The sequence below is a fragment of the Dendrobates tinctorius genome, unplaced genomic scaffold (genome assembly GCF_039654945.1).
Source record: "Dendrobates tinctorius isolate UK_male_01 unplaced genomic scaffold, ASM3965494v1 ptg000172l, whole genome shotgun sequence".
Classification (NCBI taxonomy): domain Eukaryota; kingdom Metazoa; phylum Chordata; class Amphibia; order Anura; family Dendrobatidae; genus Dendrobates; species Dendrobates tinctorius.
In genome coordinates, this window is record NW_027361839.1 from 4,857,501 (window position 1) to 4,880,313 (window position 22,813).

General features: G+C 48.9%; 1 protein-coding gene across 2 annotated transcripts in view; it reads left to right on the forward strand.

Moving 5' to 3' along the window:
• POGLUT1 (protein O-glucosyltransferase 1) overlaps positions 1-22,813 on the forward strand; it is a 65,955-nt gene that overhangs the window by 19,190 nt on the left and 23,952 nt on the right. For both annotated transcript variants that reach the window (XM_073551070.1, XM_073551071.1), the window contains exons 2-8: positions 16,094-16,178; positions 16,351-16,494; positions 18,278-18,413; positions 20,178-20,299; positions 20,387-20,446; positions 21,104-21,203; positions 21,296-21,354. In XM_073551070.1, coding sequence (XP_073407171.1) covers positions 16,094-16,178; positions 16,351-16,494; positions 18,278-18,413; positions 20,178-20,299; positions 20,387-20,446; positions 21,104-21,203; positions 21,296-21,354 — 706 coding nt within the window. The remainder of the gene's footprint in view (positions 1-16,093; positions 16,179-16,350; positions 16,495-18,277; positions 18,414-20,177; positions 20,300-20,386; positions 20,447-21,103; positions 21,204-21,295; positions 21,355-22,813) is intronic.

Below are 22,813 nucleotides of genomic sequence, written 5' to 3' on the forward strand. Positions count from 1 at the left end.
AGCACATTCTTTTAGGGTCTCATATGTCATATCTTGTACAAGCTAGAACAGTCTAGTTTCATAACAGCTGCGAACTTTCACCTAATTACAACATTTTATCTTGTAAACAACAAAATGGTGTCGCAAGCACAAAAATGGATCCTGGAGAACAAGATATCCCGTATATCTGAATACTGTACTTCACAATCCCCCCTAGATAAATTTTGTTAACACATATGCAGCATCAGAGGTGCTATCCCAAACCATAAGTTCGAGGAGTACTGGTCTTCACGTGACTGATGCCGTGTTATCAGTCATGGCTGTTGCGGCGCACCCGTCCCCCCTGTATACTACAATTTACAAATAACAATTTTTGATAACGGTGGTGAAGATCTTTTGTAGGTAGCCATGTGCTTGGCTTCAACATCTTCATCAAGTAGCCTTTTGAGATCGGTGCAGAGAAGGGCAGGGTCAACGACACCTTTGATATCCTCGTCATTAGCGGTCTTAGTGCAGAATTTCCTAATACATACAGGAATATACAAAAGAACAAGTTTTAGTATCACATATGCAACAAGGATACCGGCAGCAATGTGTAACAAGCTCTGTAAGATCCCAGCTATCCAGCCCCCAATTCCCTTAAACCAATTGGCTGGATTGAGAAAGGAGAAGGTGTCTGACCACCAACTGTCCTTATGACGATCATTGTCTTTATCGTATTGATCTGAGCCTCTGAATATCTTCTAACTTTAACTTTTAACTTCTACCAATAATATGGAAAATGCGAAAAAACAAAACATTGTCCCCTTTATTTGCTATTGGCTGGTTGGGTGATGAGGAGAACTTCATAGGGACCGTCATACAAGGGTTCTAGTCCGTGCTTCCTGACATGCCTCTACACGACTACCAAATCACCAGGCTTCAGGTTATAACAGGTGTCGGTTTCTGCTGATTCTGGAAAAGAAGAAACTAGAACATGGGTGTTAGCAAGATTTTTACTAAGCTGAATAACACATTGGACAGCATGGTCAGTTTCTTCTGATAACTGCTGAGGCTGGAAATTCGCAACTGGGGGCCTAGCACCAAACAATATCTCATATTGGGACAGGCCATGTTTTGCAATAGGGGTAGTACGAATGTGGTATAGTACAATAGGTAGGAGCTCTGGCCATGGAGCTGTAGTCTCCTGCATCATTTTGGTCAGTTGTCCGCTCAGTGTGCCATTTGGCCTCTCAACTTCCCCACTGGATTGTGGGTGGTACAGAGTATGGAGAGCTACAGTGGATCCAAGCATTGTCAGAACTTCTTGGTACACATGAGAAGAAAAGGCCGGGCCTTGGTCACTTTCAACAACTTCTGCAACCCCATATCTGCATATGACTTCCATCACCAGTTTCTTCGCTGTGGTTTTCGCAGTCATGTTGGTAACAGGGAATGCTTCCCACCAACTGGAGAACATAACAACAACCAAACAGTATTCATACCTTCCAGACTTAGGTAACGTGATATGGTCCACCTGGAGCCTTTGGAAAGGATAGTCGGGCTTAGCAAGATGCTTCGGGGTACACGTTGAAGTTGACCGGGATTACAAGTCTGACAGATATTACAGGCACGGTTGAGCGCTGTCAAAACTGTGGAAATTCCCGGGGCCCAGTAGAATTTTTGCACCAGTGCGAGGGCCTGATTCTTTCCTCGATGTGTAGGCCCATGTGGCAATAGCAGGGTACATCCGCTTAGGGAGACGCACAAGTTGGTCCTTTTTCCAGAGACTATTATCCATACGTGTCCCATCAGTCTTCCATTGCTTCACCTCTTCCTTTGGAGACATTCTCTGCATCGTCATTAAGCGGTCTCGCAGGGTCCGACAGAAAACTTCAGTCTGTTGTAGATCTTCAGGTTCTTGTAGGGTCAATGCTTCTTGTAACTGTTTGCGCTGAGAGCGTGTGGTCACCATAGTTGGTATGGTTGTTTCAACGGGTAAGAGAGCGGCGGCTTTTGCTTGCATATCCGCAAATGCGTTGCCAACAGTCTGTGGACTGTTCCTAGGACCGTGCGCCTTAACTTTGATAATAGTTGTGATATACAATGTCTGCAAAATAGGTTTTTCTGTTGGAACTTTCTAGAAAATCCAGCCCTCTATGACCATGCAGGCTGTCAGCTCATGCAGCACCTTCCCCCCTCCTCTTTTCGCCCATGGCTCTCTCACACACTGACCAGTGCCCCCCTGCCTGGGCTAGCTCTGAAACCTTAAACCAACTTCCTCTCGAAGAGCAGGGGGAAGGGATCCCTTTGTTCGGAAAAACACAGGCTGTATGCCGGTATATGGGAAACATAAAAATAAGTCATATTACGAAAACCATACACAGCAGAGATATGAAAATCATATTTTTGTAACCTGAGCGGTCCCAGCTTCGATACCGCGTATCTTTCGAAGTTCTACCCTGTCCAGAACATGAGATGATTTGTCCCCAAATGGACGGTCATATCGCATAGATGTTTGATGTTTTCTTGATAGGCTCATTACGCTGGGAAACATGATACCACTGACGAGTCCATACCAGCTTCTCCCATAAAGTTATAGCTAATCTAAGTTTTGTAGCCAAAATATCACTTGGATGAGAGAGGTGGGATCAACCCAGAATGCATCTCTCCGTGATGTCACATAGGAAAGACTATAAGGCATTCCCTGGGCAAACCAGCTCACAAGAGCTCCAATCCTTGTGCTGAGCAGAACCCAGATGAGCGGAGACGGGCAGCTCCGCCTCCACCCCCCTTAAAGCCACATGGGATGCCTAACAACAACTGACTAAATGTGAGTGTACCTTCTTCTTTCATCCACTTTGTTTTTATACTTGTCTAATGTACATACTTTGTCTCAATTTTATAGCAACTTTGATCTGTAATCACTGTCCTCTTTCGGAAAATAAATGATAAAATTATTTAGTTCTGTCTCTATGCTCTAAGAATCGAACTATACACCTTTGATAGATAATCGCTACTAATTCAAGGGGTTTGCCACGGACCCTCTTAATTTAACACTGTGAATTAAGTAACCGTGACTGGTGGCAGCGCGTTGTGTACGGCTATTGCGGCTTGCTGGCAGTACGGAAGGGTCTTATATTGCTGAATAAGGGGCTGCGGCACCAGCATTGATAATTCCCTTACTGCAGAAGCCCAATTGCCGGTTCACAACAGGCAGCCCGTCCGGCGACCAATTATCCTAGGTGCAGTTCCCTGACTGACCTGAGGGTAAGGGGGGGCGCCGGAGAGCTGCGAGTTCCAAAGTGGAACTGAGAAAGTGGGATATACATAAATCCCCGAAGTACTTGGAAGATTGATAGCAGTGGTGGGGCATCCAAATTAAACTCCCCCTGTGGCAAATTGTAGAGCGAGATTAGCTTGCTGGATATTTTTGATCACATGGTGCCAGTGGTGGGATAACTAAGATAAGCCCCAACTGTGCCTGTGATAGCCGTGTGCCGGCAGTGTGTCATCCCTCCGTCTGCTGATACACCCGTGTCAGTGGTGGGACTGTGACATAGTGGTGACACAGGGTCCGCTGTCCGTCGCATTTTGGTGGCAGAGGGACCCCCGTTAGTCGCCCGTAAGTGGACGAACGGCGGTGGGCTGTTCGTCACAATAGCCACCTGAGTAGGTAATTTGATCAAGTCCATGAGGGCTTTAACAGCTTCAGCATTTTTCACTGGGGTTCCGACAGTAGTAATAAACCCTTGATTGCCCCATAGAGCCCCAAAATCATGAGCAATACCAAATGCATACTGTGAGTCCGTGTATATATTAGCCCGTCTGTTCTTGGCCAAAGTACATGCAGTAGACAGAGCCTGGAGTTCTGCTTCTTGTGCTGACTGTGACGGCGGGAGCACAGCTGCGTGCACTACAGAGTCCTCTGTGGTAACAGCGTATCCAGTGTGGAATCTACCAAACTCGTCAGCATATCTTGAACCGTCCGTGTATAACACCAGATCAGGATTTGGGAGTGGATTCTCACTGACATTTGGTGGAGTAGCTGTTTCTTCAGTCAGAAGTTGGGAACAATCATATTGGAGGTAATCCTCATCACTGCCATCTTCCCTTATAGTTCATTATACCGTCTTTCAAGGCGTTGTAAAGGGGTTACATTATGCGGGATGCATCCGGTATCCACTGACGACAGTAGGTACATAGTCCAAGAAAACGCTGGAGTTCAGATTCATCTTTTGGTAATGGAAGGGAGCTGACAGCTATTTTTCTTCTGCGAGGTGTCTGGCACCCTGAAGGAGACAGTGACCCAAGAATATCACTTGACCAAGGCAGAACTGAAGTCCGGAGGCCGAAACCTGACAGTTCAGTGCTGCCAGATGCTTGAGGAGGCTAACAATGGCAGCAATGGCAAAAGACACTCGCTCATATTTTTTTTTTAATTTTTTGCAAACTGGTTGGGACTGTTTTGGGCCCCTTGTGGCATCTGTGGGAAAGGCATGAAAAATACAGATTTCCTCACGGTCTCCATCTACATAGGGATTATATAACATAAGAGCCATCTGACCATCATCTTGGAATTGTATTCTGGAGCAGAACTGTGATAATTTATGTGCCCCTAGTAAATTTACAGGACATGTGGGAGAGATTACGAACTGAATAGTAACCTCAGGGAAGGGTTTTATGGGGTTTATAAAAGTATATTAATTGGGTCTGCCGTCTACTCCGATTAAAATAGCGGGAGTATGACACTCTCTCTGAAAGTGTCCAAGTCTGGCACAGCGCCAGAATTGGCAGGGAGAGGCTGGGGAGAAAGGTTCCTAGTCATAGGATTAGGAGCTGAAGTCTGAGGGGGGGGGCCAGAGCTCGCTGTATGGGCTGAAGGGCACACTGATAAGGGACAAACTGTGTGCTCGCAGCCGCGCTGAGCGCGATGGTGGGGGCTGGAGCAAGCTACTAGTTTGCTTTTTTTTTTTTTTTTTTTTTTTTCCCCCCCTCTGTTGAACTGACAGGTTAAATTCTTCTGAAAGCTTTTTTTTTTTTTTTTTTTTTCCTCTGGATCGGGTAATTAAAATAGGAGGGGGTGGATACTCATAACCGCTAGCAATATTAGCCATAGCGGGGACTGAGGCTGGCAGCAGATGATATTTCCTGGGGAGGGACCTTATCTAGCAGGGAGACCTCTTTCAAATCATTACTTTTAACTATTTGTCTCCCTGACACATTAGTCTCCTTAATCTCAGTTCCTTTAATCACTTTCTCACACCACAGTCACTTTCTTGAACCACAATACATCCCGTCCCTGTCATAATAGACAATTTTTCTTCTTCAACATAGCAGTAACAGAAACAATCAGAATTCACTTCCTCTGTTCTTCCTAACACATTCGTCACACAATTCATGTGCCAAGCCACGAAATTCTTCTTTTCCTTCCACGGATTCTCTCATTTAGAGCTAAATATCCTTACTTCAGTTGTGCACAATACTGGAGCGGCCATCTCAGTTTGTTCGACCGGGTCAACCCCCTCTGGGAAGCCCAAAATTCGCGATACTCAGTGAAAGGAAGAGGGCGTCTCAGACTATCCCTCCGGACACCTCTGGTTATATATATCTATATGTACCGGAGTTGCGTATCCTAAAGAGAACTATGATATGCCATGGACTTCTATGGCCCCCACCCTGGATCTGCCCCATCCCCCCTCATCTACCTTCCCTATGCCATGGATTTCTATAGCCCTATCCTGAATCTGCCCCCATCTACCTTTCCTACAGCCCCTACCCAACATCCATACAGTCCCTATCCCTATTCCCTTTTGTACACTAAACTTCTTTGAATTTGAATACTGTGTACCCCTATATGCACTCCCTGTACTACCCCATATATATCCATAATACCTGTATATACTGTGTACCCCTATATACACCCTGTAAATAAAAATAGGTACCAATAGAAGTAAAATTGAGACATCAGTAGGTTAAATGTTTTTGAATATCCATATTGAATCAGGAGCCCCATATAATGCTCCATACAGTTCATGATGGGCTCCATAAGATGCTTCATACAAAATACGCCCCATATAATGCTCCATACAGTTCATGTTGGGCCCCATAAGATGCTCCATACAAAATACACCCCATATAATGCTGCACAAAGGTTAATAATGGCCCCATAAGATGATCCATAGATTATGCCATCATAAGATGCTCCGTAGATGCTGCCCCATAGACTATGCCCCCATATGCTGCTGCAAAAAAAAATGCCATACTCTCCTCTCCTGGACCTGGCACCTGAGATATTCACCTGTCCGGGGTCCATCGCTGCTCACCGCTGTCTGCTGCTTCCTGTGTCAGTGACTGTTCAGCCAGCAGAGGGCGCAGCGCACACTAACCATGTCATCGTGCACCCTGCTGACTAAACGTCACTGACACAGGACACAGCAGACAGCGGTGAGCAGCGATGGACCCCGGACAGGTGAATATCGCTATACTTGCCCCCCTCCTGGCGCGGCCTCTGCAGCCCCGCTTCTCCCACTGTCTCCCTTCCTGCCTTCAGTGGTCACGTGGTACCGCTCATTACACTCATGAATATGCGCATATTTTTAGAAAAAACTTTTTGACAGAGTGATCAATGAGTGGAACAGGCTGCCACGAGAAGTGGTGAGTTCTCCTTCAATGGAAGTCTTCAAACAGAGGCTGGACAGACATCTGACTGGGATGATTTAGCGAATCCTGCTTTGAGCAGGGGGTTGGACCAGATGGCCCAGGAGGTCCCTTCCAACTCTACGATTCTATGATTCTATGAGTTTAATGAGCGGTACCACGTGACCGCTGAAGGCAGGAAGGGAGACCATGGAGAAGCTGGGGGGCTGCAGAGACTGCGCCAGGAGGGGTAAGTGTGATCTGTGACACCCCCACCCCCCCAGGTATATGACTCGTGTATAAGCTGAGAGGGGGACTTTCAGCCCAGAAAAATGGGCTGAAAATCTCAGCTTATACACGAGTATATACACATATAATATTATATCATGAACTGGGGGTGTTTCGTTGCCCCCAGTTCTTGAGGAGGGGATTTATATTAGCAAATCACACTTTCCAATTCTGCTTTGGAACTTGCAGTTCTCTGGGGCCCCCCTTACCCTCAGGTCAGTCAGGGAACTGGACCTAGGATAAGTAGTCGCCAGAAAGGCTACCTTGCTGCATACTGGCTATTGAACACGCTGCAGTGAGGGCGATATGACTATTCCCGGTCCCAGGCGGGATATACATTTATCAAACTCTATCTGTCACTGCCAGGGTCTCCTGTTATGAATGAGTCACCGTAGGAGGCAAAAGCAGAAATACAAGCTAAGTCCAGAAAACCAGAGAAGTTGGCAACTATCAGATTGCAGACCCCTGAACCTATCAACACAACTAGCAGTAGCCGTGGGGGGTTCCTACGATGCCCTAGACCCCTCGATCACAGCCGGAGAATTAAATAGGCCTAAAGAAAGAAAGGGGAAATCTAAACTGCCCCAGAGCAGACCCCAAAGCAATAGGCAGCCCCCAACATATAATGACGGTGAAGCAAGATGAAAACACTAACACAGACAGAAAGATAGACTGAGCAAAGACGGGGCCCAAAACTACCTAGATAGGAAAGGACAGGAAGGCTGCTGTCTGCAATCTGCCAAAACCCTATCAAAGACATAAGCCAACAAGCTGATATGAAAAAGGCCCTGAAGCAGCTAGGCTTCAAAAACTAAATCAGCACTCAGGTATTTTCAGAAGGCAGAGCTAAAGGAATTCAGCACACCCCAGCAGGGAATGGCAGAAATCCAGAAAAACAAAGCAAAACAAAGTCAAAGCACCAATGCAAAAGGCCGAGCAGCAAACTTGGCTTTAGAGGAGCAGGAATTCAGACTGGTCTCCAAGGATCCCACAGAGAAATCACCCGCAGGGCAGAAGGGCGTCGGCAGCCTTATATCCAGTCAGTAACTCCACTCAGCCAGTCATCATCATCAGCCTCAGGTGTTTGATAATCAGGCTCACTACCTTTCTTTACCAGAAGAGGGAGTTCCTCGGGCCTCAGTAATGAAGGGGAAAATGAACTCACAACAGTCTCCCCAATACCCCAGAACACACCGCTGCCACCATCCCCTGATTTTAAATTAATATCGGGTCAGGAGCCAACCTAATCAGTAGCGTTGACTTAGTCGGTGGATGTGGGGATACGGTTAGAGCAAGGAGAACAAAGCTAGTAAAGTTTTTTTTTTTTTTTTTTTTATTTTTTTTTTTATATATTTTACTCCAAAAAAATAAGCAGTGTTTACAAAAGTACAAAAGATGTTACAAAATGAGACAATTACAATATGTACAGACAATTATAAAACAAAAGGGATTAAAGTGAAGACTTGCATATATTGGTTACTGGCATGCCATATGTAGATGGTTGGTGGGGGAGGGGAACCTTCCCAAATCCTCAGGTCAAAACGCACTGCCTCCATTTACTGGCTCTCCTGGCAGAAAGACACCCTCCTAACTGCACTCCCTAATGTTTTATGAATGGGAAACCGAGGAGGAAAAACAAGACAACAAGCTAAGTCTCTGAAAACCAGAGAAGTTGGTAACTATGCAGATTGCAGATCCCTGATCTTAACCGCACAACTAGCAGCAGTTGTGGAGCATTCCTACGTTGGTCCTAGATGCCTCGTCACAACCGGAGAACTACATAAGCCTAAAGCAGGAAAAGAGAAAACTAACTGCCCCAGAGCAGACCCCAAAGGAAAGATAGCCCCCCACATGTATTGATGGTGAAACAAGATGAAAATACAAACAAAGGCAGGAAAATAGGCTGAGCAAATGATGGGGCCCGGCTAACTAAAAAGGACAGAAAAGGAAAGACACTGTCTGCAATCTGCCAAAAACAACCTACAAAAATATTGTCCAACACTTCTGATAGCAAAATTAACCCTGAAGTCACTAGACGTCTAAACATATATCAGCACTCTGAAATATTCTGAGACAGAGCAAAAAAAGAGGCCAATCTAATAAGGGACAAAAAGCAGATTGGCAAATACTGATTAATAGGAGTGGAATTTCAGCATAGCCCCAGCAGGGGCAGGCTGATTACACAACAAACTGAATTGACCAACAAGCGCAAGTGTGAACATTAGCAAAAAAGAAACTTAACTTGAAGATTGGAAGAGAGCTGAAGTCCAGGACCTGAGAAGCAGACTTAATCACCAGCACCCGGATAGGGCGTCGGCTGTCTTATATCCAGTCTGATACTCCAGAGATCCAATCGTTATCTTCCTCATCAGGTGGCAGATCACTACCACTTAAACCAACCGCACTACTTCCTGTCACCACCAGAGGGAGAACGGAAGGGGAACTCTCAACTGGTGGAGCAGAAAATGAGTTCATGACACTAATGTTATCCCTCTGTTCGTGACCTCACTAAGGGGGGTGGAGCTATAGGATGTATTTCCCTTTTCCAAAGTTACTAAAAACTCGTAACCGTCATAACTCAGGCTGCGAGGCTCGTAGGATGACTGCTAAACTTTCACTTTTCCCTTCACCCATGACAGCACACCTGAGAGAGGGATCTGCCCTGCCAGGACAGGAACCTACTGAGATATAAGGGGCGGCACCTCTCCCCCGCTTCAGTTGGGTTCCTGTCCTGGAAAGGAATCCCTCTGACAGCGGTGGTGGCTGTCATTTGTGAAGGTCCCAGACCCGTCCCGGCGTGGGAAGAACAGGGCTCACCTGTAGCGCCGGCCATCGGGCTTCTGGATGCGCAGTCCCCGTAGGTTCCCTCGGGTTCTTGCAGGCGGCGGTTCCTGACTGCTGGAGGCTCCACTGCACCTCCCTCCACTCGCACGTGCCCGCGGTCTCGCACCCTCAGAGTGCCTTGCGAGGGAGAGCCGCGGGTGTCTTCCGGCCTCTGATGTCAGCGGTGCAGGGCATCATGGGCGCGCTGGCTGATTTCAGCTAGGCGACCGTGTTAGGGCGCATGGTGACGCCAGTCGGTCAGCCGGCGGTCGCATGGGGGGGGCAGGGGAGAAGACGCCCACTAGGACTGAGGCAGGATATTTAAAGAAGGGCGGCATGGCGGACGGGTAACCATGGAGTCAGAGCAGGAGCGATCGCAGCCCTCCGCTCACAAACATGGCAGCCGTTCAAGTAGCAGTCGCCCCAGCAGCAGGTCGGGGGACTCCTCAAGATCCAGAGAGCACAGATCACGTGCTCCGAAACAGCCTCCGAGTCCGGTACCCTTCATTACGGGTGGTGAGCGATCTTCGTGAATGTTAGCAAGCTGTTAATAGGAGCCTTCCTTTGTATGTTTAAATTCCTTAGGGAAAACCTAAGAAGGCGGGGAGTAAGATGGCACAATCCCTATTGTTCTTATGTAAAAGCCCCCTAGCAAGAGACTGGCAAAAAGACCTTTGCGCCAGCTGCATCCAGCGAACCATGGCAGAGGAAGCGCCTAGTTTCGCAACCAACCTTATATCAGCCATTAGGTCAGAGATGGAAGGCTCACTTAAAGCATTGTTGAAAAAAGGGACAGAGTAGGAAGAATCCCCCCCCCCCAGTTCTATGTCGGGCTCTTCCTCGGCCTTATCCCAGACCGAACACCCATCCTCCTACTCCTCAGATGGTGACATGGGTGGCAAACCATGTTTCCCAGTAGAAGACACGGATGCTCTCCTCAAGGCCATCAGGGCAACAATGGGCCTACAGGAGGGATAAAACGTCTAAGTCCCTGGAGGATGTCATGTTTGGGGGGGACTACAAGAGAGGGAAAAATGGACCTGTCCAGGCACTCATCGAGAGATTGGAGGAAACCCGAGAGATCAGGGCCTCTTCCCTCCTCATCTAAGAGGAGGTATCCCTTTGAGCATAAGGACACAGAAATATGGGACAAAGTCCCAAAGATTGACGCAGCGGTGTCCAGGTCATCCAAGAAATCTTCTATGTCCTTGGAAGACTCGGGGGTTCTTGGGGACCCGCTAGATAAAAAAAGCGGATTCCTACTTAAGACATGTATGGGAAGCAGCAGCAGGAGGATTGAAGCCGGCAATAGCGGGCACCTGCACGGCGCGTTCCCTAATGATGTGGCTGCAGCAATTAGAAGAGAGACTTGTGTCAAAAGTCTCAAGAGAAAAAATACTGGTAGATATGTATCTTCTGCACGGGGCAGCAGCTTTTTTTGGCGGACACCTCTGCTGACTGAGGTTGACAGCGAGGGCGGCAGGATTATCAAATGCCGCCAGATGTGCGTTGTGGCTTAAAGGTTGTCCAGGTGATCTGCAGTCTAAAGCTAAACTGTGTTCTCTCCCATGCGATGGTCGGTTTTTATTCAGAAAAAACCTGGATGACATCTTGGAGAAAGCAAGTGACAGGCTTCCCCAGGTTTCCGGCAGCTCAGAGGAGGCCGCCCTTTCGGAGAGGAAAATTCAACAGGGGGATAGGAGATGGGAAGACCAAAAGAAAAAGGAGTCCGGATTTATGTTTGGTGGAGGCACCTCCACTTCAAAGAAATCCCCACAATGACGCCAGTACAGGCTTGGGAAGACATCTCTTTCAATACCTGGATCCTAAGCATCGTAAGAGAAGGCCTGAAGATCCCTTTTTTACGCCAGCCGAAAACAGCATTTGTCATTACCCCTATCAGGAAGGCGATAGAAGAACAGTTGGCCTTAGAATCAGAAATCCTGAGCCTGCTAGACAAGCAGGTTCTTTCCGAAGTCCCGAGGATACAGGGAGGAACAGGGTTCTACTCGGCCCTCTTCCTGATTAAAAAAAAAAAAAAAAAAAAAGACCAGTCGTTCAGAACTATTATAAACCTCAGAGGCTTCAATCGGTGGATAAAAAAAATCAGACCTTCAAGATGGAATCGGTAGCTACAGCCATAAAACTGCTGCATCACGATTGTTTTATGGCATTAGTCGATTTAAAGGATGCATAATATCACATCCCCATCCACCCAGGTTATCAAAAATATTTAAGAGTGGCTCTCTATAACCAGGGCATTCTCAGGCATCTTCAATTCAGAGCCCTTCCATTTGGCATGTCCATGGCCCCGAGAGTTTTTACCAAAGTCGTAGAGGAAATGACAGCCTTCCTCCAAATTCACGACACAATCATAATACCCTATCTGGACGATTTCCTAATAGTGGGCAGCTCATAAGACTACTGTACGGTACATTTGAGACGGGTGACCGACACCGTACAGAAACTGGGGTGGATGGTATATGTAAAAAAAAATCGAGACTACAGCCCCTAAAAAAAAAAATAGACCTTTCTAGGGTTTATCCTGGATTCCGAGAAACAAGCCTGTCTACTACCAGATACCAAAATAGAGAAGGTGGAGAATGTGACCTTGGCTGCCCGAGACCAACCTCACATGACCCTGAGGAGCGCGATGACCTTGCTAGGTACCCTGACGTCCTGTATCCCGGCGGTCAGGTGGGCACAATTTCACACCCGACAGCTTCAAGGGGAGGTTCTGTCAGCACAAAGATCGCTGAGAGGGCGTTTAGAAGGAAGACTGGAGCTTTCCTTAGAGGTCAGGGACTCTCTCAACTGGTGGTTAGACAGGACAAACTTGGCATCAGGGATGCCATGGGACAGATCGGTAACTGACATGATTCTGACTGACGCGAGCTCCTCGGGGTGGGGTAAACGCCTAAGGGGTCAGGTAGCCAAGGGGTCCTGGGGGCCTCAAGAAAAGGGTGCATATTCCAACCTGAGAGAACTGTGGGCAGTAAACAAAGCCCTTAGAGACTTTATTCCCCTCTTCAGTGGCCGCAATGTCCGGATCATGTCTGACAACAAAGTAACAGTGGCGTACATCGAATCACCAGGGGGGTATAAGATCACACTCTCTCTAATGAAGGCAGCCAGTGACATATTCCACAGAGCAGAACAGCACCTACTCTCTAACGGCATTGCACATAAAGGGGGCAGAAAATATAGAGGACGATTTTCTGAGCCATAATACTCTGAAGCAAGGGGAATGGGCTCTAAATCGGTCCGTTTTTCAAAAAATAATACGGCTATGGGGGAGCCAGTGATAGACCTCTTCGCCAACAAGAACAAGCAAGTGTAGAACTTCTGCTCGCTAAACCCAAGGGAAAAGCCATGGGCGGTGGACTCATTGCAGATTCCGTGGGGCTTCAGGCTAGCCTATGCGTTCCCACCCCCCCCCCCCCCCCCCCCCAGTGACTCTGATCCCAACGGTACTCAGAAAGATCAGGAAAGATCAAGCCAGGGTGATCCTAATAGCCCCATTCTGGCCAAAAATGCCCTGGTTCTCTCTGCTGTCACTGATGTCCCTCTCAGATCCATGGGTTCTGCTGGAAATCCCGGACCTACTAGCTCAAGGTCCAATATTCCACGCTCGGGTCAAGGGATTCCATCTGACGGCGTGGAATTTGAAAGGTCACTTCTAATGTATAGCGGGTTCTCTCCAGGGTTGGTGGCCACCCTGATAAAAAGCAGGAAGCTGGTGACGACTAATATTTACAGCAGAACATGGAATAAATTCCTGCGGTTCCTAGGTAAGCCATTAGAGCAAAAGCCCCCAATTAGTGATATCTTGGCGTTTTTACAATCGGGATTACAGCTGGGGTTAGCGGTAAACACTCTTATAGTTCAAGTATCCGCACTGGGCGCGCTCTATAACTGCAACTTGGCAGCAAACAGATGGGTAGCTAGATTTATTAAATCCTGCCATAGGTCTAGACCTATCCCAATCCCTAGAATAGCCCCATGGGATCTAAACCTGATACTAGAGGCCCTTACAAAAGAACCATATGAGCCTATACAACAACTACCCATAAAATATCTTGCCCTAAAAGCGATTATTTTAGTTGCCCTTACATCGGCCCATAGAGTAAGTGACTTGCAGGCTCTCTCAGTAAATCCACCCTATACGCACATTTTTCAGGACAGGGTGGTATTAAAAACGGACCCTGCTTATCTACCTAAGGTAGTATCAGATTTTCATTGGAGTCAGGAGATTGTTCTTCCATCCTTTTGCGAAAATCCAAAAAATCCAGGGGAGGAAAAATTCCAGAATTTGGACGTTAAGAGAGCCCTGCTAGAATATATCTGTCACTAGGCAGTGGAGGAGGTCCCAGTCCCTATTTGTAGCCTTTCAGGGTGCCAGGAAGGGCTATGGAGTATCAAAAGGGACTGTTGCCAGATGGATTAGGGAGGCCATTAGTATAGCCTACTCAGCTAGTGGCGTTCCGATTCCTGACGGCATCAAGACTCATTCACCAGACCTCCTGGGCGGAAAAGGCAGAGGTATTGATTGATCAAATTTGTAAGGCCGCTACCTGGGCCTCACCGTCAACCTTCTTTAAACACTATAGATTAAACCTATCTTCCTCTGCTGACTTAACCTTTGGTAGAAGGGTGCTGCAAGCGGTGGTCCCTCCCTAAGGTGTTTCGAAGTCTCCAAAAATCTCTCAGGTGTGCTGTCATGGGTGAAGGGAAAACCACCATGGTTACTTACCGGTAGCCGGTTTTTCCGGAACCCATGACAGCACCTGTATATTCCTCCCCCCTTTTTCACTGTATGGGTTTGCAGGTTAATAGGGTGTGATGTGGTGTTGGATAAATTTGTGACTAACCGGGAAGTTCTCTCAATGCTCTGTAACCAACTGAAGCGGGGGAGAGGTGCCGCCCCTTATATCTCAGTAGGGTCCTGGCGGGGTGGATCCCTCTCTCAGGTGTGCTGTCATGGGTTCTGGAAAAACCGGCTACCGGTAAGTAACCATGGTGGTTTTCCGAGTAGGAGATTGCTGTTCATTTAAATCCAAGCATGAACTGTCTGCCAGCTAGGGGTAAGCATGAACCCTTTTCTCAGCTCCTCATAGGTGCTGAGCTCCCAAAACCCACCAGTTGGGAGCTCTGACCCTGCGGTTTCCAGAAACGAGCTGTGAATATTCTGTGTTTTAATACATTTGGTCTTAAAGGAACACTGTACCTAGACACAGAAATGTTTGCTTGCCATGTGCTTCTGCACACGGCAGAGGGGGCTGCTCACAACACATTCTTGAGGGAGGGGGGAAGAGGATGGAGATAGGATTCTAACACCCGCAGCTGTGAAGAGGAGGGAAACTGCAAGGGGGGGATCAGGGCTGTAGCATGTCAGTCACAAAACCAAGGAGATGTAGCAGAGTTCAGTATGCGTGATTGAACAATAAGACCGGTGGGGTGTGTGTGTGTGTGTGTGTGTGTGTGTGTGTGTGTGTGTGTGTATATATATATATGTATATGTATATGTATATGTATGTATATGTGTATATATATATATATATATATATGTGTATGTGTGTATATATATATATCCCCTGTATCATAAGCCTGTACTTCTCTTGTATTATGTACACTATATTGTCACGATGTGACACGACGAGGTCGGTAAGCGGATGGGGTAACACACTCACAATGGGATGGAAATGGGGAGAGGAAGGCCTACTGATAGGGAAATGGGGAATGGTCACCACCTGAGCTCAAACCTGAGCCTGTCCATGCACTCTCCTAACGCCCTAAGTGGGTCCTTTCCCTCACCGCCGTCAGGAACCTCATCCCTCGCTGTCACCTAATACTGCCCTGTCTAGTGCACTGGCCGGCAAGGAGTGCTAGCCTCACCACTGCAGATGGTACCACATGGGGACAGTGACAAACACAAAAGGGACGGGGTAAAAACACAACTTGGCTTTAACGTCCTCTGCTGCAAAGCACCGCACAGCAGGATAAAGGCACCAGCATCACAAACGCACGAAACCAGCTGATAGCCGCAGCAGCCAGCGAGCTCCTTCCTCCAGGCCTGGTCACTGTAGACTGCTCTATCACCGACAGTCAGCTGATGCATCAGGTGACCACATGAAGGAAGGAGTGGTCACCACCCGCAGCACCTGACCCAGCCACTCTGCAGATGCAGCTCATTGCCAGCAGGGGAAAACTGATATTAACCCCCTCTGGTCCTGAAAGGAAAAGAGCTATATTTAAAACCGAGAGGAACCAGAGCTGCTACGAATCCAAACATGGATCGTGACATGTACTGTATATGTGCACCCCTATGCCCTGTATCATTTACACCATTTATTTGTGATCTGCTGTCACTTTATTTTTGTCATAGACTACCGATGGCAAGCAAATCTGAACCGCATCCACACCAGAATCCAGAGTCACCATCCATGCCACGACCACACCTGCCTAACAGGGTAACAAATCATGGAAACCATGCTTGCTACTGTTCTGACCCCTGTCCTGTGATTCTTGACCTCCTTTCGTCCTACTCTTGTCCTGTCATGCTCATACCTCAACGCCTTCTTTGCCCCATGTCACCTTCTCCTTTCCTCCTGATCTCGTCCCCTTTTCTGGGTCATGTTCTAGGCTCATCCAGAAGGACCTGGTACCCTTCCGTTCAGGAATTTCACATGATCTAATGAAGAACGTCCTTAGCCGCAAACTGGGAACCCATTACCAGATCATCAACCATCGTCTGTACCGGGAGGAAGACTGCATGTTCCCGGCCCGGTAAGTCATCAACAGAGAATCACATCATTTAACTCCTCAGCTCAAGAGTCCCATATAATTAGACGCGTTCTACAGTCAATTTCCCAATACTGTCAGCTGTGGATGTGTGTTCTGCTGTCAGTCTAATCTTACTGTGTCCGCTGTGGACGTGTGTTCTGCTGTCAGTCTGATGTTACTGTGTCAGCTGTGGATGTGTGTTCTGCTGTCAGTCTGATGTTACTGTGTCAGCTGTGGACGTGTGTTCTGCTGTCAGTCTCCTGCTGCTGTGTCAGCTGTGGATGTGTGTTCTGCTGTCAGTCTCCTGTTGCTGTGTGACGTGTTCTGCTGTCAGTCCAATCTTAGTGTCAGCTGTGGATGTGTGTTCTGCTGTCAGTCTCCTGTTACTGTGTCACCTGTGGACGTGTGTTCTGATGTCAGTCTGATGTTACTGTGTCAGCTGTGGACGTGTGTTCTGCTGTCAGTCCAATCTTAGTGTCAGCTGTGGACGTGTGTTCTGCTGTCAGTCTCCTGTTGCTGTGTCACCTGTGGACGTGTGTTCTGCTGTCAGTCTCCTGTTACTGTGTCAGCTGTGGACGTGTGTTCTGCTGTCAGTCTCCTGTTGCTGTGTGACCTGTGGACGTGTGTTCTGCTGTCAGTCTCCTGTTACTGTGTCAGCTATGGACGTGTGTTCTGCTGTCAGTCTCCTGTTACTGTGTCAGCTATGGACGTGTGTTCTGCTGTCAGTCTCTTGTTACTGTGTCAGCTATGGACATGTGTCCTGCTGTCAGTCTCCTGTTACTGTGTCAGCTATGGACGTGTGTTCTGCTGTCAGTCTCCTGTTACTGTGTCAGCTATGGACGTGTGTTCTGCTGTCAGTCTCCTGTTGCTGTGTGACTTGTGGACGTGTGTTCTGCTGTCAGTCTCCTGTTGCTGTGTCAGCTATGGACGTGTGTTCTGCTGTCAGTCTCCTGTTGCTGTGTCAGCTATGGACGTGTGTTCTGCTGTCAGTCTCCTGTTACTGTGTCAGCTATGGACGTGTGTCCTGCTGTCAGTCTCCTGTTACTGTGTCAGCTATGGACGTGTGTTCTGCTGTCAGTCTCCTGTTGCTGTGTGACCTGTGGACGTGTGTTCTGCTGTCAGTCTCCTGTTACTGTGTCAGCTATGGACGTGTGTTCTGCTGTCAGTCTCTTGTTACTGTGTCAGCTATGGACATGTGTCCTGCTGTCAGTCTCCTGTTACTGTGTCAGCTATGGACGTGTGTTCTGCTGTCAGTCTCCTGTTACTGTGTCAGCTATGGACGTGTGTTCTGCTGTCAGTCTCCTGTTGCTGTGTGACTTGTGGACGTGTGTTCTGCTGTCAGTCTCCTGTTGCTGTGTCAGCTATGGACGTGTGTTCTGCTGTCAGTCTCCTGTTGCTGTGTCAGCTATGGACGTGTGTTCTGCTGTCAGTCTCTTGTTACTGTGTCAGCTATGGACGTGTGTCCTGCTGTCAGTCTCCTGTTACTGTGTCAGCTATGGACGTGTGTTCTGCTGTCAGTCTCCTGTTGCTGTGTGACCTGTGGACGTGTGTTCTGCTGTCAGTCTCCTGTTACTGTGTCAGCTATGGACGTGTGTTCTGCTGTCAGTCTCCTGTTACTGTGTCAGCTATGGACGTGTGTTCTGCTGTCAGTCTCCTGTTGCTGTGTCAGCTATGGACGTGTGTTCTGCTGTCAGTCTCCTGTTGCTGTGTGACCTGTGGACTTGGTTCTTCTGTCAGTCCGCTGTTATTGTGTCACCAGTGGGTAATGTCTGAACTCTTCATGCAGATGTAGTGGCGTGGAGCACTTCCTCCTGGAGCTCTTGTCAGATTTGCCGGATATGGAAATGGTGATCAATGTCCGGGATTATCCTCAAGTCCCTCACTGGATGACTCCGGTCATTCCCATCTTCTCTTTCAGTAAGGTGAACTGTTCAGGTTTTGTTGGCTGGTGCCATGATTTATCTGATGAGTTAAGAACGGTCATCTGGGGACTAAGAACGGGCATCCAGCAGGATCATTGAGGGAGCTGACGGGTGAGGACAAAGCATGAGCTGATGGGCAGGAACATTGAGGGAGCTGACGGGTGAGGAAAAAGCATGAGCTGATGGGCAGGAACATTGAGGGAGGTGACAGTCGAGGACAAAGCATGAGCTGATAGGCAGGAACATTGAGGGAGGTGACAGGCGAGGACAAAGCATGAGCTGATGGGCAGGAACTTTCAAGGAGGTGACAGGCGAGGACAAAGCATGAGCTGATGGGCAGGAACATTGTGGGAGGTGACAGGCGAGGACAAAGCATGAGCTGATGGGCAGGAACATTGAGGGAGGTGACAGGCGAGGACAAAGCATGGGCTGATGGGCAGGAACATTGAGGGAGGTGACAGGCGAGGACAAAGCATGAGCTGATAGGCAGGAACATTGAGGGAGGTGACAGGCGAGGACAAAGCATGAGCTGATAGGCAGGAACATTGAGGGAGGTGACAGGCGAGGACAAAGCATGGGCTGATGGGCAGGAACATTGAGGGAGGTGACAGGCGAGGACAAAGCATAAGCTGATGGACAGGAACATTGAGGGAGGTGACAGGCGACGATGATACAGGAGCTGATGGGCAAGATCATTAGTATTTCTACAGCATCATTGGTTCCATGGTGCTGTACATGAGAAGGGGTTACATATAAATTACAGATATCACTTACAGTAAACTAACAATCACAGACTGATATAGAGGAGAGAGAGGATCCTGCCCTTTCGGACTTACATTCTACAGGATAGGTGACAGGCAAGGACAGGTCTGGAGTTGATGGCCTGGAAGGTTGAGGGAGGTGACTGGTGAGGATGAGGCAAGAGCTAACAGGCAGGAACTCTGAGGAAGGTGACAGATAAGGAAAAAACAGAAGCTGATGGGCAGGACCATTAAGGGAAGTGACAGGCGGGGATGAGGCAGGAGTTGTCACGTAGGAAAATTGAGGGAGGTGACAGGTGAGAACAAAGCGGGAACTGATGGGCAGGAACATCGAGGGAAGTGACAGGTGAGGACGAGGCAGGAGCTAACGGTCAGGAACATTGACGGAGGTGACAGTTGGGTATGAGGCAGGAATTGTCAGGTGGGAAGATTGAGGGAGGTGACAGGCGCAGATGCAGGCTGAACGGGAACTGACTGTCAAGAACATTGAGGGAAGTGACAGGCGAGGATGAGGCAGGAGCTAACGGTCAGGAACATTGACGGAGGTGACAGGTGGGTATGAGGCAGGAATTGTCAGGTGGGAAGATTGAGGGAGGTGACAGGCGCAGATGCAGGCTGAACGGGAACTGACTGTCAAGAACATTGAGGGAAGTGACAGGCGAGGATGAGGCAGGAGCTAACGGTCAGGAACATTGAGGGGGAGAGGCAGAAGTTGTCAGGTAGGTGACAAGGTAGATTGAGGGAGGTGACAGGCGGGGACTTGGACAGGGTCAGAATATAGAGGGAGGTAACTGGCCAGGATGTGGATTGGGTGTGGGGTGAAAGGCAGGAAAATTAACGGAGGCGACTGAGAAAGTGGACGGGGCGGAAGTCTGAGCGAGGTGACGGGAGGGATCGTGGGCAGGGTGGGAGCTGACTGGCTGGAAGATTGTGGGAAGGAACGTGGATGGGGTGGCGGTCATACTTCTCACTTGATTTCTGGCTTCTCCACCATTTCTTCCAGACTTCGGATTACCAAGACATTATGTATCCAGCCTGGACCTTCTGGGAGGGGGGCCCGGCTGTGTGGCCCATCTACCCTACAGGACTGGGGCGCTGGGACCTTATGCGGGAGGAGCTGGCACGGTACATGTAGCACAGTGACTGGTGTGGGGCATGGCTCACTGTATCCTCGGTTGCCTCTGATGCCACTTCCTGTCTCATGATTGTTAGGGCGGCTGAGCGTTGGCCGTGGGAGAAGAAGATTCCTAAGGGCTACTTCAGAGGGTCCAGGTAGGAGCGGAGTATGGGGGTCTTAGTGTTCCTCTGTCCCCACCATCTTCTTATCTGTTCTGCATATCTCTACCATTCACTGTACAACCCCATCTCTTCTCGCTCCCCGTACAACCTCCTCTCCTTGCTCTCCATACACCTCATCTCCTCTCCACACTCCCCGTACACCCACATCCCCTCTCCTCGCTCCCTGTAAAACCTCAACTTCTCTCCTTGCTCCCCGTACAACCTAAGCTCCTCTTCTCGCTCCCCGTACACCCCCATCTCCTCTCCTAGCGCCCCTTACACCCATACCTCCGTTTCTCGTTCCCAGTGCTCCTCATCTCCTCTCCTCGCTCCCCGTACTCCCATATCTCTCCTCGTACACCCACATCTCTTCTCCTCACTCTCCGTACTTCCCATCTCCTCTCCTCGCTGGCTGTACTTTCCCATTTCCTCTCCGCGCTGACTGTACTTTCCCATTTCCTCTCCTCCCAGGACTTTCCCATTTCCTCTCCTCGATCCCCGTACACCCACATCTCCTCTCCTCGCTCCCCGTACACTCACATCTCTCCTCGCTCTGAGTCCCCATGTTTCCTCTTTTGTAGCCCTTTTGGTTTTCTGGATTCTTTCTGTATTTTTGCCAGCAGTTGTTTCTCTTCTCTTGTTCCCCCATAGAACGAGTCCTGATCGGGACCCCCTGATTTTGTTGTCTCGTGAAAAACCGGACTTGGTGGATGCCGAATACACGAAGAACCAGGCCTGGAGGTCCGAAAAGGTAACAGCGGTCAGAGCTTTACCTTGTCCTGGCAGTCCATCATGACTAAGTCAGTGGCCCCGATGCCAGTCAGTGCCTTCTCCTTATTACAGGACACCCTGGGGCGACCGCCAGCAAAAGAAGTTCCACTAACGGATCACTGTGCATTCAAGTATGGCCACCACCCCCATATACCTTCTATTCCCCCTATATACCCTCTGTATACCTCCTATTCCCCCTATATACTCTGTATTCCTCCTATTCTCCCTCTATACCCTCTGTATTCCTCCTATTCCCCCTATATAGACCAGGAGGCCCTGGAGGATGAGACCCACTTCCTGCTACACTGCCCCAAATACTCAGCAGTGAGGGACACTCACTTCAGGAGACTCTCACATCTCTTCCCGGATTTCATCACCCATGAAGGAGGAAGAGAAAACATACATCCTGCTGGGGGAAGAAGAGAGAGCAGTGGAGATAGCAGCGCAATATGTGAGCGAATGTCATAGACTGCGAGAAAGAGAACTATGATATGCCATGGACTTCTATGGCCCCCACCCTGGATCTGCCCCATCCCCCCCATCCTCCTTCCCTATGCCATGGACTTCTATAGCCCCACCCTGGATCTGCCCCCATCCACCTTCCCTATGCCATGGACTTCTATAGCCTCCTTCCTGGATCTGCCCCCATCCCCCCCATCCACCTTCCCTATGCCAAGGACTTCTATAGCCCCCACCCTGGATCTGCCCCCATCCCCCCTCATCCACCTTCCCTATGCCATGGACTGGTATAGCACCCATCCTGGATCTGCCCCATCCACCTTCCCTATGCCAAGGACTTCTATAGCCCCCATCCCCCCATCCACCTTCCCTATGCCATGGACTTCTATAGCCCCCATCCTGGATCTGCACCATGTCCCCCATTCACCTTCCCTATGCCATGATCTTCTATAGCCCCCACCCTGGATCTGACCCCTTCCCTATGCCATGGACTTCTATGGCCCCCACCCTGGATCTGCCCCATCCCCCTCCATCCACCTTCCCTATGCCATGGACTTCTTCTATAGCCCCATCCTGGCTCTGCCCCCACCCACCTTTCCTACAGCCCCTTCCCAACATCCCTACAGTCCCTATCCCTATTCCCTTTTGTACACTTGCTATGGCAAAACTAATGTGTATTTAGTCCTGCCAATAAAGCTTCTTTGAATTTGAATATACACTCTGTATACCTCCTGTTCCCTCTATATACCCTCTGTATACCTCCTATTCCCCCTATATACCCTCCATATATTCAATTCAAAGAAGCTTTATTGGTAGGACCAAATAAACATTAGTTTTGCCAAACCATGTGTCCAGTAGGGAATAGGGAGTTGGGACTGTGGGGATAATGGAGGGGACTGTAGGAACGATGGATGGGGTACAGGGTGGGGGCCATAGAAGTCCATGGCATAGGGAAGGTGAATGGGGGCAGATCCAGGATGAGGCTATAGAAGTCCATGGCATAGGGAAGGTGGATGGGGGATTGGGGCATATCCAGGATGAGGCTATAGAAGTCCATGGCATAGGGAAGGTGGATGGGGGATTGGGGCATATCCAGGGTGGGGGCCATAGAAGTCCATGGCATATCATAGT